Source organism: Perna viridis, chromosome 8 (assembly GCF_037379345.1).
Source record: "Perna viridis isolate PV_CMFRI_1.1 ecotype Kerala chromosome 8, ASM3737934v1, whole genome shotgun sequence".
In the NCBI taxonomy this organism is placed as follows: Eukaryota; Metazoa; Mollusca; class Bivalvia; order Mytilida; family Mytilidae; genus Perna; species Perna viridis.
Genome location: NC_142452.1, coordinates 43,125,559 through 43,137,561, shown reverse-complemented (window position 1 = coordinate 43,137,561; position 12,003 = coordinate 43,125,559). Strand labels below are relative to the sequence as shown.

The window sequence follows — 12,003 nt, the reverse complement described above, 5'->3', positions numbered from 1 at the left end:
TTTAGGTTGAAACTTTAATTTCTCGCTAATTTTACCACTAAAGATGTCAACATTGCACCCACTCTAGAAGAATATTTCAAAAATTGAACTTTTAACTGTGCCCCCCCCCCCCCATCTTAAATCCTGGATCCGCCCCTAGTTTTATACATTTATTTTCAATGTTTCCATTTGAAAAAATTTCTTGACGCTATTTCACTGTACAGTTTTTTTTCTTGACACAGTGACGCTTCTTGTTGTTTCTTGTCACATCTTGTTGCTAATTGTTAAGTTCTATCGGATTTTTCTCACAGACCCATTTCACTCCCCTGCTTCAAGCATCTCCAAATTCCCGGCTTCAATCCAGTTGAGTTCTTGCTGTCGAGTAGTTCAGGTAATTTCATCTTATTTAATTTAAAGTATTTTTATATCCTAGATTATGGACCACATGCTTTTGCAGAGACACATTGATCGGAAGTTTTTTGTAATAGGAGAGTTCTTCGTGATGTCATCATTTACCTATGGCTATGGCTATGATTTGGTTTTGGACTTGGTTGGCAAAAAATCCATTGAGTGGCATGGGGCATCAACTGTAAATCATCATAACTTTTTCGTTTTTTAAGATGATCGAAAAATTCTTTTGGTTCCCTAAACTGCCAATAAAACTCTTTTTATCCATGGAATTTTTAAGTAAATATTCAGAAACTAGACTATATGAGCTTAAAATTTTAAAGACAATTTTATATGAAAATAGAGGTTTACATATAAATATTGTTTCAAATTTATTCTTCAAGTAAAACAGTTATACATTCACACATAGAATATGAATTCTTTTATGTAAATGAAACATTTTACAAAACCAAAAATGGATGTAAAATAACAAAGCAATAAAGTTTTGAAAATTGGAATTCTAATCATGAAATTGTTAATTGTTTATTTAGTTGTTTATTTGCCAACCAATTTGACACTTAATGATATGCAAGTTAGTGAATATGACATCACTGATGAGATTGGCGAACTCTCCTATAGGTCGTTCTCCCTGGGCAGTACTAAACAGCGAAACGAAATTGAAAAAAAACGAAACAAAATTACTATATATACTGTGAAACGAAATTTAATGGAATAATATTTACTATACTGAGAAGGGAGACACAACAAAACAAAATTTACTAAAATGAGAAAAAAAATACAGAATTACTATATCGCATGATGGAATGGTGATACAGAATATACATCGTATATAAAGATTATTAAGCAGACCAGTCAAAGAGACCTATATTTCTATGGTTTGAATTAATAATGAGGTCCATTCTCTTTGGCAATTTGCCGCAATTCAATATACTGATGACCGACAGTTGAAATAACTTTCATGTAACAGTTACAGCGTTCGGTGGACCATTGAGTCAGATTTTGAAAGGGAACTGTTTGTACTATAATGCTTTTAAAATCATAAAACAATATATACTTGACTGAAATCCTTCTCTTTGAGTTGAGGAGGGGGATAACTCCTTATACAAGTATATCACTGTATAGAGGTGTTCCAACCCCAATTCATGAATACTTCTCATTGAGACTGTGCAATTGTCTAGATTGATAAAATCATAGCCTAATCCCTTTGAATAGATTTATAGTTGATCATTTATAAAAATATGTACCTTTTTCCATAAAACTTTACAGATACCCCAGGTCATTGAACAACCAAAATGTTTGACATATGGACAGTGACTTAAACTCCCCCAACTTTCCTTTACCAACTACCGTTTTAACTGTTTAACTTAGTGTCACTACTGGGGCCGAAAGTGGGGATAGAATATTAAATATTAGGATTGCGGTGTAAAGAAGATAACACTGTTATATTAAAAGATATAGCAATTTGACATGAACAGGACCCCCCCCCAAAAAAAAAACAAACCAAAAAACAAAAAACAAAAAAACAAAACAAAACAAAACAAAACAAAAAACAAAACAAAAATAAGCGTTTTTGTGAAAGAGACTATGTTATTCACGGTCAAAAGAAAACTAAGTATAAATATGCTTACTTTCACTTAAGACTCATGTGCACGTAAGAAGTTTCCTGAATTAAAAAAAAACACAACAACTGAAAATATTGGGAGACAGTAAGTCCATCATTTCAGTTGACATTTTGAATGAACTCAAGGAATTTGGAAATGGAACTCTGAAATAGAACAATAACTTTGCCAGTTTCTGGTATTTAGATTAAAACGTATCATAATTATGCTTTTACAAGTTAAGTCACAATGCCTTTGTTGTCTTTGATGTAATATCAATCAAAAAAAATAATCGAAGAGATATTTGGAATTTACAGCTTATCATCGATCAGTCTAAATACTAACTAATAAAGAGCAACTGGTACCAATAAAATTAATAAGAAGAAAGTTTACATCTTCGTCTGGAGCAAAATAGAAATAGTCTTAGTTGTCCTATTGCAAAACACGGGGAGTCAGTGTTTTTACATGTTGAAGCGTTTCCGTAGACGTACATAATAATAGCAGTGATAAGACCTACACTGCTACCACTCTTTCCAAAGAAGAGATTGTGGAAAACTATAAATCTGTGCTACCCTCTTTTGGTCTCTCAACCAAGGATGATGATTGTGATTTACCGTCTATGTACTGGATTCCTAAACTTCACAAGAATCCATACAAACAACGTTTCATAGCTGGATCTGCAAAATGTACTACCAAACCTCTTTCCAAACTTCTATAACTTCTATACTCAAAACTATCAAAGAGGGTCTACAGTCTTACCAAAATACTTGTTATTCCCGTAGTGGTATTAATTCAATGTAGATCCTGAAAAATTCGAAAGATCTTTTGGAGACAATCAGTTCAAGACTATTATCTGAATATAATAGCATTAAAACCTATGATTTTTCAACACTGTATACCTCTATTCCCCATACTCAGTTAAAATCCCGACTTAAAAACATTATACATCGATGTTTTTCCAAAAAAGATGGTACACCTAGATACAAATATATAGTTCTTGGTAGAGATTCCTCATACTAAGAAATAATTCCAAATCATCTTCCAAATATACAGAGGAAGATGTTTACAAAATGCTGGAATTTTTAATCGACAACATATTTGTCCAGTGTGGTGGACGTGTTTTTCAACAAACGGTCGGCATTCCAATGGGAACAAATTGTGCTCCTTTACTAGCTGACCTATTCCTTCACTCTTACGAGGCTGACTTTATAGCTGATCTGATCAGAAAGAAAGAATATTGTTTGGCTAGATCCTTCAATCTCAGTTTCCGCTATATAGATGACGTGTTATCTTTAAACAATCCTAATTTCGGGGATTTGGTACATCGCATCTACCCAAAAGAACTTGAGACAATAGATACTACAGACACTGTGAAGTCAGCCTCATATCTTGACCTACACTTAGAAATCGATGATAAAGGAAAACTATTGACCAAACTTTATGACAAACGTGATGACTTCATTCAGAATTTTCAACTTTCCTTTCATCTGTGGCAACATCCCTTCGGCTCCTGCGTATGGAGTGTTCATATCACAACTCATACGTTATGCCAGAGCTTGCCGAAACTACGCAGACTTTTTGTATCGCGCTAGAACTCTAACAAATAGGCTTCTGGAACAGGGTTATGTTGCTACCAGATTGAAGTCATCACTACAGAAATTTTATGGTCGTCATCATGAACTCGTGGATCTTTATGGTGTATCCATCAGCACCATGAAAACTGATTTATTCAACGGGTCATGGTTTTCCTTTCCTCGTTTGTCTACCCCGGACTTGACTTTTTATGAGCAACTCGGAGGATGTTTCTAGAAAAGCAGAGGACGCTTACCCTACCGGTGCACCTGGTCCATGCTCCCAGTTTTTAGTGGAGTCCGAGTTGCTCATTTACTTTTGTTACTTTGTATGTATGATTTTAGTTGCTTTGTGTTCTTTGTTGTGTGTGTCTGTTTTCCATGTCTGGTCTTTGTCCCTGGATTACGTTCTTTTGATTACCGCTATAACCTTGGTTCCCTTGATTACTCTTTCTACTTTCGAAACACTAATGTTTAGTATTTTATACTACTTTATTCTTTATATATTAAACTTAGTCGTTACGAATTAAATAACAACCTAGGATTACTGAATACAGCTACAAAATAATCGACTAATATGACATGGGTACTATTGAATGTTTCCCTGTTGCCCTATTAGGCAATAAATTCGGTGCCTCCCATACATGTTCATAAGTCAATGTATATCCTTGCATGCTTTAAGTTGACCATAACTCGCATATGAAATCTCCACAGCGGCATATTATGAGGTACGCAAGGTAGAAAAATGTTATATTTACACAGATTGGTTGTTCTCCACATTTTTTATTTATTTTTCGACGATAAAGAAAAACTTCATTGCAGTTTACCAATTTTTCCCTATCATTTGCTGTATCCCCATCTCGTAATTTCGTTGTTTCTTTGTTTCAAGTGTACAGTACATTTGTTACCATTTCTCTTTTTAATAAGTTTCGTTTTGCAGTCTAGTAAATTTCGTTTCATTTGTTTTTGCTATATTTGTTGCATTTTGTTTCATTTCGTTTCGTGTTTCGTACTTTACCACTTCCCTATATCCCTACGCAAGAACCTCATATAACATAAGACTTCGTAGTTGCGTGATGTTTTTTATTTGGATGTTTATATATGCGCAACACAAAGTCTACATCACATATTGACAATCATGGGTGGGCATAGTCAAATGACAGACGAATTGCATTTACTGCAGCCAGGGAATTTATAGCACTACTTTATACAATCTAATTAAAGTGTTCCATTCAGTTACTACATGTAGAATGGAACAATTGATAGGTCTAATTTAAATTAGAGTGTACTTTTAAGCTCACCTGGCCGAAGGCCATGTGAGCTATTGCCATCACTTGGTGTCTGTCGTAGTCTGTCATCGTCATTAACAATATTTCAAACTCTTCTCCTCTAAAACTACATCGTCTGAATATAGCTGAAATATTGCTGCTCGGACGTTAAACCCCAACAAACAAACAAATCTAAAACTACTGGACCAATTGGAACCAAACTTACTTTGAATGGGGTATCCTGCATAGAACTGATGTGGGGATTTTTGATCCATCAAAAAACATGGCTGCCGTTACTAAAAATAAACATAGGGGTCAGACAGTAGTTTTTCGCATATATCTCCAGAACCGTTAGGTTTAGCCAAATTCTGACATTGCTTAAGTAGCTGTCTTTGTAAGAATCATGTAAAATCTGAAAAATGTGATACACCTAAAAGAAGGCTACATATTTTTATTTTTGTAACTAAGTTGTTTTATGGGTCTATATTATGAAATGTGTATTTATTCATTCAAATATGCCTGCTCTTAGGAGATAATCCACACTGAAAATCCAGTGGATTCTACTGTATTTGAGTGCAATTTACAGAGTTATCTCCCTTAATTTTGGAATCTACAGTGCATTTTATATAAATTTTATCTCCTAAAAGCATGGGTTATATGAAAAACCACATGTTAATTTCTATTTACTATGACATTTAAAACAAAATATCAAAAATAAAAATATGTAGGCTTTTTACCCATGAATCACATTTTGCATGATCCTAAGCTGGAGTACTACTTAAGTGTTCAGCATGATGAGATCTATCTGTGGTCAAATTTTGGGGAAAATCTATTGACCCATGTTGGAGTTATTGTCCTTTTTTGACGTTTTTTGCTGTTTTTGTTATTATTTTTTTTTTAATCTTCTCAGAAAGTACTTTACAGAATTTAATGAAAGTTGGGTATTTTTGTTTTAAAGGGTGTCCTTAGCAAAATGACCATTTGGATTTTTGATCTGTTATAAAGCATGGCCACTGTTACTGAAAATAGAACATAGGGGTCAGACAGCAGATTTTTGCATATATCTCCAAAACGGTTAGGTTACACCAAAATCTGACGGGATAAAATTATTCAGCATGAAGAGATCAATCTGTGGTCAAATTTTGGTGAAAATTTGTTGACCCATGTTGGAGTTATTGCCCTTTTTGGACTTTTTTGCTGTTTTTGATGTTATTACTTTAAAAAATCTGCTCCTAAGAAACTATTCTGCAAAATTCGATGGAAGATGGCATTTTTGTTTTGTATGGTATCCTAAACAAAATGACTGATTTTTGATCGCTGAAAAAACATGGCTGCCATTTCTAAAAAATAGAACAATGGGATGCGACAGCAGATTTTTGCATACATCTCCAAATCTGTTAGGTTTAGCCAATAGCTTTCAATTGCTGAAATGATCCTTATTATAAGGCTTACAAATGTGTCCAAAGAATCAAATGGAGTCAAAATAGTATGAGAACTCCTTGTTAGAGTTATAGGAGAGTTCGCCAATCTCATTAGTGATGTCATATTGACTAATTTGCATATCATTAAGTGCCAAATTGGTTGGCAAATAAACAACTAAATAAACAATTGACAATTTCATGATTAGAATCCCAATTTTCTAAACTTTATAACTTTGTTATTTAATATCCAGTTTTGGTTCTGTAAAATGTTTCATTTACATAAAATGATTCATATTATGTATATGAATTTATAAATCTTTTACTTGCAAAATAGATTTGTAGTGGTATTTATATGCCAACCTCCATTTTTGTATAAAATTTTAATTAAAATCATATGTACATATAGTCTAATTACTGAATATTTATTCCAAAATTCCATGGATAAGAAGAATTTTCTTTACAATTTTGGGAACCAAAAGAATTTTTCAATTATCTTTAAAAACTAAAAAAGTTATGATGATTTAAAGTTGATGCCCCATGCCACTCAATGGAGTTTTTGCCAACCAAAACCAAATCACGGGTTAATGATGACATCACGAAGAACTCTCCTATTGCCTTTCACAGGCAAAAATTTAACCAGGTGAGCGATTCAGGCTCCACGGAGCCTCTTGTTAGTACTTATTCTCCATTACGAAAATCCGGGAAATTCGAGATCTAAGAGGTGAAGTGAGTGGACGCTTCATATACATTTGGGTAGATGCCCCGGAAGAGCAGTGGCAGATCCAAAGGAGTGCAGGAGATTTGCACCCCGCTTTTATTGAAAAATTTGTCATTTTCATGTATAAAATTAACAAAAAATGCAAATAATATACTAGCACCCCCGTTTTTCTGAGGAATCCTGGCACCCCTCCTTTTCCAAGTGTCAGGATGCGCCCCTGATTGAAGAGCTATCTTCTGTTATAATTCAAAGCATAATAAAACTTGAAAATGAATTTATGTATTCCTTAGAACTGTTTTGATTCCTTGAATATGTACATTCGAAGATATTTGCGATTGAAAAATAAGCATTTTTCCATCTTGATAGTTCCGGACGGCTTCTTGTCAGTTTTATTTTCTCTAATTTACCAATCAAATTAGAGTACGAAGTCACACCGAAAATGCGAATCGGTAAGGGTTTTTGAGGGAAAATTTTGTCAGTTTCACGCAGAAATGAGCAAATAATAACATGGAACTCGCTCTTTTCAAATTCTCTGGACCAACCCCTGAGGATAGTTATTAAAATTTATTCTCATCTGGATTTATTTCAAAAGAATGACTAATGGGATAAAACAAGTAATAAAAGTGCTCGCCGGACCTTGTTTTTCTGATTTAGTTAAAAACAATATTTTTGTGAAGTACGGAAAAGCTAAATTTTGTATCACAATACCTGTTACAGCTGCATGGCCAGTCGGTCTATATGCAGTACTTACTATATAGTAGGCATTGTCTACACAAGCGAACATCATGATGTTCAACATTCTTTAATTCTCATTAAAAATGTTGTACCCTTACGAGCAGTCCTAGCTTTATCCATTTAAGTTTTAGTGGGTCTAATTCAAAATGATACCCTCGAAATGAAGAATGGGGGATATATATGTTTAACTCTGTCCATCCGTCCGTCTGTCTGTCTGTCTGTCCGTCCGTCTGTCCATGTTTCCAAACTATTTTCCAAGCAGCTTGTTTCATTGTTATGAAAATTTGTTGGGTGTGATATTATAACAACATTGAGTTTTGCATACTGTCAGGAATTTATTTTCAGGCAAAAATTGTAGAAATCGCGGCTGATGAACTTCGGCGTTTTCAGCAAAACTTATACATGTTATGTCAATGAGGCACATAATGACGAAAAGTTATGTTTGTATTTACTAAAAAAATCTTTTTTGTGGGCTTTTTCAGTGGCGGATCACTTGTGATGGCATGTAACTCCCGAGACACAAGTCAATTGCCAATGGAGAAACAAAGTAAAATGATCTACTTCTCTCTTAATGTTGACAAGACAGTGAATGGGAATGATAGCTCAAGACAAATTCTGACAAACTTGAAATTTTACAAATGTGAATCATGTGATGTGGCAGTTACTGAAAAAGAGATACTTAAGAAACACATGAGACTACATTCTGGTGAAAAACCTTACAAATGTGAATCATGTGAAAAAGCTTTCACATTTGAAGTAGGACTAAAGATGCATATGAAAATACATAGAAATCCTTCCAATTATTATTTTAAGTGTGAAGTTTGTTCTAGATCCTTTAAAGGAAACTGTGCCCTCAGTAGACACATGAGATTACACAACAGCGAAAAACCTTCTGATTGTACATTGTTTGATATTGGTTTTAGTAGAAGGGAGACAATCCAGGCACAGCAAAGAATATGTGTTGAAGGAAAACCTTACAATTATAAGTTATGTGATACAGCCTTTACTGTAAAAAATCAACGAAAGCTACACATGGGAACTTGTGTTGAAGAAAAAACAAATTATAAATGTAGATTATGCAATGAAGCTTTTAAGAAAAGACATCAACTTCAGCTACACATGAGGATACATAAGGATAAAAAATCTTACGAATGTAAAGCGTGTAACAAAGCATTTACTGTGAATTCGAGGTTAAAAACTCACATGAGGATACATTCTGGTGAGAAACCTTACAGATGTCAAGTGTGTGATAAAGCCTTTACTGTGAATTCTAGTTTAAAAACACACATGAGGATACATTCTGGTGAAAAACCTTACAGATGTCAAGTATGTGATAAAGCATTTACTGTGAGTTCGAGTTTAAAAACTCACATGAGGATACATACTGGTGAAAAACCTTACAAATGTCAAGAATGCGATCAAGCATTTATTGAGAGTTCTAGTCTTAGAAAACACACGAGGACACACACTGGTGAAACACCTTACCAGTGTCAAGTATGTGATAAAATATATACTAATAGTTTTAATCTTAAGAAACACGTGAGGGCACATACAGGTGAAAAACCTTACCAATGTCTAGTATGTGATAAAGCATTTACTGTGAAGTCGTATTTAAAAACACACATGAGGACACATACAGGTGAAAAACTTTACAAATGTCAGGTATGTGATAAAACATTTTTTACCAGTTTTAGTCTTATGCAACACATGAGGACACATACAGGTGAAAAACCTTACAAATGTCAACTGTGTTATAAAGCATTTATTGCCAAGCAAAATCTGATAAGACACACGAAGACACATACACGTGATAAGCCCAGCAAAATGGATATGTGATGGCGAATTTACCATCATTTTTTTTCTTCTGGAACACATGAGGAGACATACTGGTGGAAATCCTATAGATGTGGGAAAGCTTTTATTTCAAATGGAGTAAAACTACACATTAGAACATATACAGGTGAAAAACTTAAGAAATAAAAAGTATGTGAAAAAAAGCATTTTTTTATCCATCTCTTAAAAGTTTAAAGAACCACACATCCTAGAATACACTGAAGTGAAAAACCTTTAAAAAACGAAGTGTATGAAAACGTATTCATACATGTACTTGGAGTTAGGTGCACAAGGAACACGTCATAAACCATACTGTTGGTTTGAAGTCTTCAAGGACACATACAGGTGAAATACATAGTATGCAATAATGCATAATGTTCTTAACCTTCATATTTGAAGAATTACATGAGGATATATACTGGTGAAAACTGTAAAAATGTGAAACGTGAAAACATATTTCCAGTGAATTCAAGTTTCGTTGTCAATGTTCCAAAAGTCGTTAGTCCGAAAAGTGAGAATAAAACAAAACATTTACTTCAAGGTGGTTCACGAAAGCTTATGAACACATGAACGTGACGAAAAGATGTATCATGTTTTTTACACTGGAACTCCAGTTGAAGAAGCACACGAGAACACTTATTGGCAAATTAGTGTATACGCAGGAACACCAGTTGAAGAAACACACGAGAACACTTATTGGCAATTTAATGTTTACACTTGAACACAATCATAATGAACACATGAAAACAATTTACTGGAATGATTTTACATGAAATATGGAATAAACAGTCTTAAAGTTGTCTTAAAGTATACTTACTTTTTTAATTATTTGAAGAGACATTGGGTCACCTATGTTGTTTCCTAACATATAATATTTGCAAAATAATGAAATTCATTTGCGTTCCTACAGGCAACTTTATGGCACATTTTGTGTATATATATGAATCTCGTCGAAATGGTATTTCGAATTAATATTTTGCAAATTGCAGTTTTGTTTTTTTAATTGTGTCCAAAGATTTTTTTTTGAAGTAATTTTAATGTGATGAAATGCTACATTAAAATTAATCATCGTCTAGCAGATCTAGAGTGATTTAATATTTTTGCAAGAAATTTGATTCTTCAAATAATACACCCCCTCCAAAAAAAAAGTTCGTATTTCATATACTAATAATATAGCTGATTTTTTTAAAACATAGATTGTCTTTTCAACACATTCGAATCGCATAAACATGGATTGTCTTTTCAACACATTCGAATCGAATAAAGAGAGTAAATCAGCCATAATGATTGTGTACCAAGAGAAAAATGTTGTGACGTAGTCAAGGAGTGCAATTTATTGAGGCAGCAACCATTTGATTTTTTAATGGGGGTTGGATTGGTTATGGATTGCTAGTGAGTTGGGTTTTTTTGCTTGGATGCATGAGTACAAACTAAATAGACATATTTTTATCTGAAACAAAAGTTTAATCATCATGACCGTTAAATTCAAACACACGTATGCTTTTTATTCAATTCGCTTGGTCGAGTTGTCACCGTATAAGTTTACAAAAAAGGGGGAACTGAACCCAGGGCCTAAAATATATTTTTTCCTGGAGTAATATATGAAAATGACAAGCAACATATGTTATTCACTTGTGTTAACAATGCAACGCTCAATATCAGATGTGCTATAAAATTGTTTCTTGTACTCTATTGCTTACTGAGTATTTCCTAAGTGTATAAGATATAAAATACAATTTATAAGGGAAGGTCATGGCCACCTGGTGTACCTTTGAATCTGCCGATGCTTTTTTCTTCGATTGCCCTACCGGTGCATCTGGTCCATGCTCCCAGTTTTTAGTGAAGTCCGGGTTGCTCATTTACTTTTGTATGAGTTATTTGGTTATTTCATGCATGCTCTTTGTTGTGTGTGTCTATTTTCCTTGTCTAGACTTTAGCCTTATAATATATATATAACGTCTCAGAATGTGACGACTCTATTCGCTACACTGCTCCATCGGACCAAATTGATACAGGGAAGATATGTAAACGTATAGAAAGGTCTGAAAAATTCCCAACGATGTTAGAACTGTCAAATTTGCGATCCTACGAGGAGGAATGACCCGGCCAGCGAAAGCTATATTTTTTATATAGCCTAGCTGGCCGAGTGGTCTAGGGCGCTGGACTTAGTGCAGGCGGTGTTGCCATAGATGTCACAGTGGTACGAGTTCGAGTCCCGCGGAGGGAACGACCAAAAATTTGCATCGCAAATTTGACAGTTCTAACATCGTTGGGAATTTTTCAGACCTTTCTATATATATATATATATATATATATTTTATTTCCGCTCGAATCTTATAAGTTCCCTTTTACTCTTTAATTAAGTCTTCAAAAACACATTACAATTGCGAATCCAGAGGTGCAGGAGGTTGGTACTTCCTTATTTATTGGAAAATATGTCATTTTCATGTGTAAAATTGACAAAAAATGGCA

At 34.0% G+C, this 12,003-nt stretch overlaps 1 protein-coding gene across 1 annotated transcript; it reads left to right on the top strand.

The window, feature by feature from the left end:
• Positions 1 to 141: 141 nt before the first annotated feature.
• Positions 142 to 10,519, top strand: LOC148610624 (uncharacterized). The gene is made up of 2 exons (XM_088595839.1): positions 142 to 370; positions 8,181 to 10,519. The coding sequence occupies exon 2, from the start codon at positions 8,197 to 8,199 to the stop codon at positions 9,532 to 9,534; it is 1,338 nt and encodes a 445-aa protein (XP_088451965.1). The 5' UTR covers positions 142 to 370; positions 8,181 to 8,196; the 3' UTR covers positions 9,535 to 10,519.
• Positions 10,520 to 12,003: the final 1,484 nt, after the last annotated feature.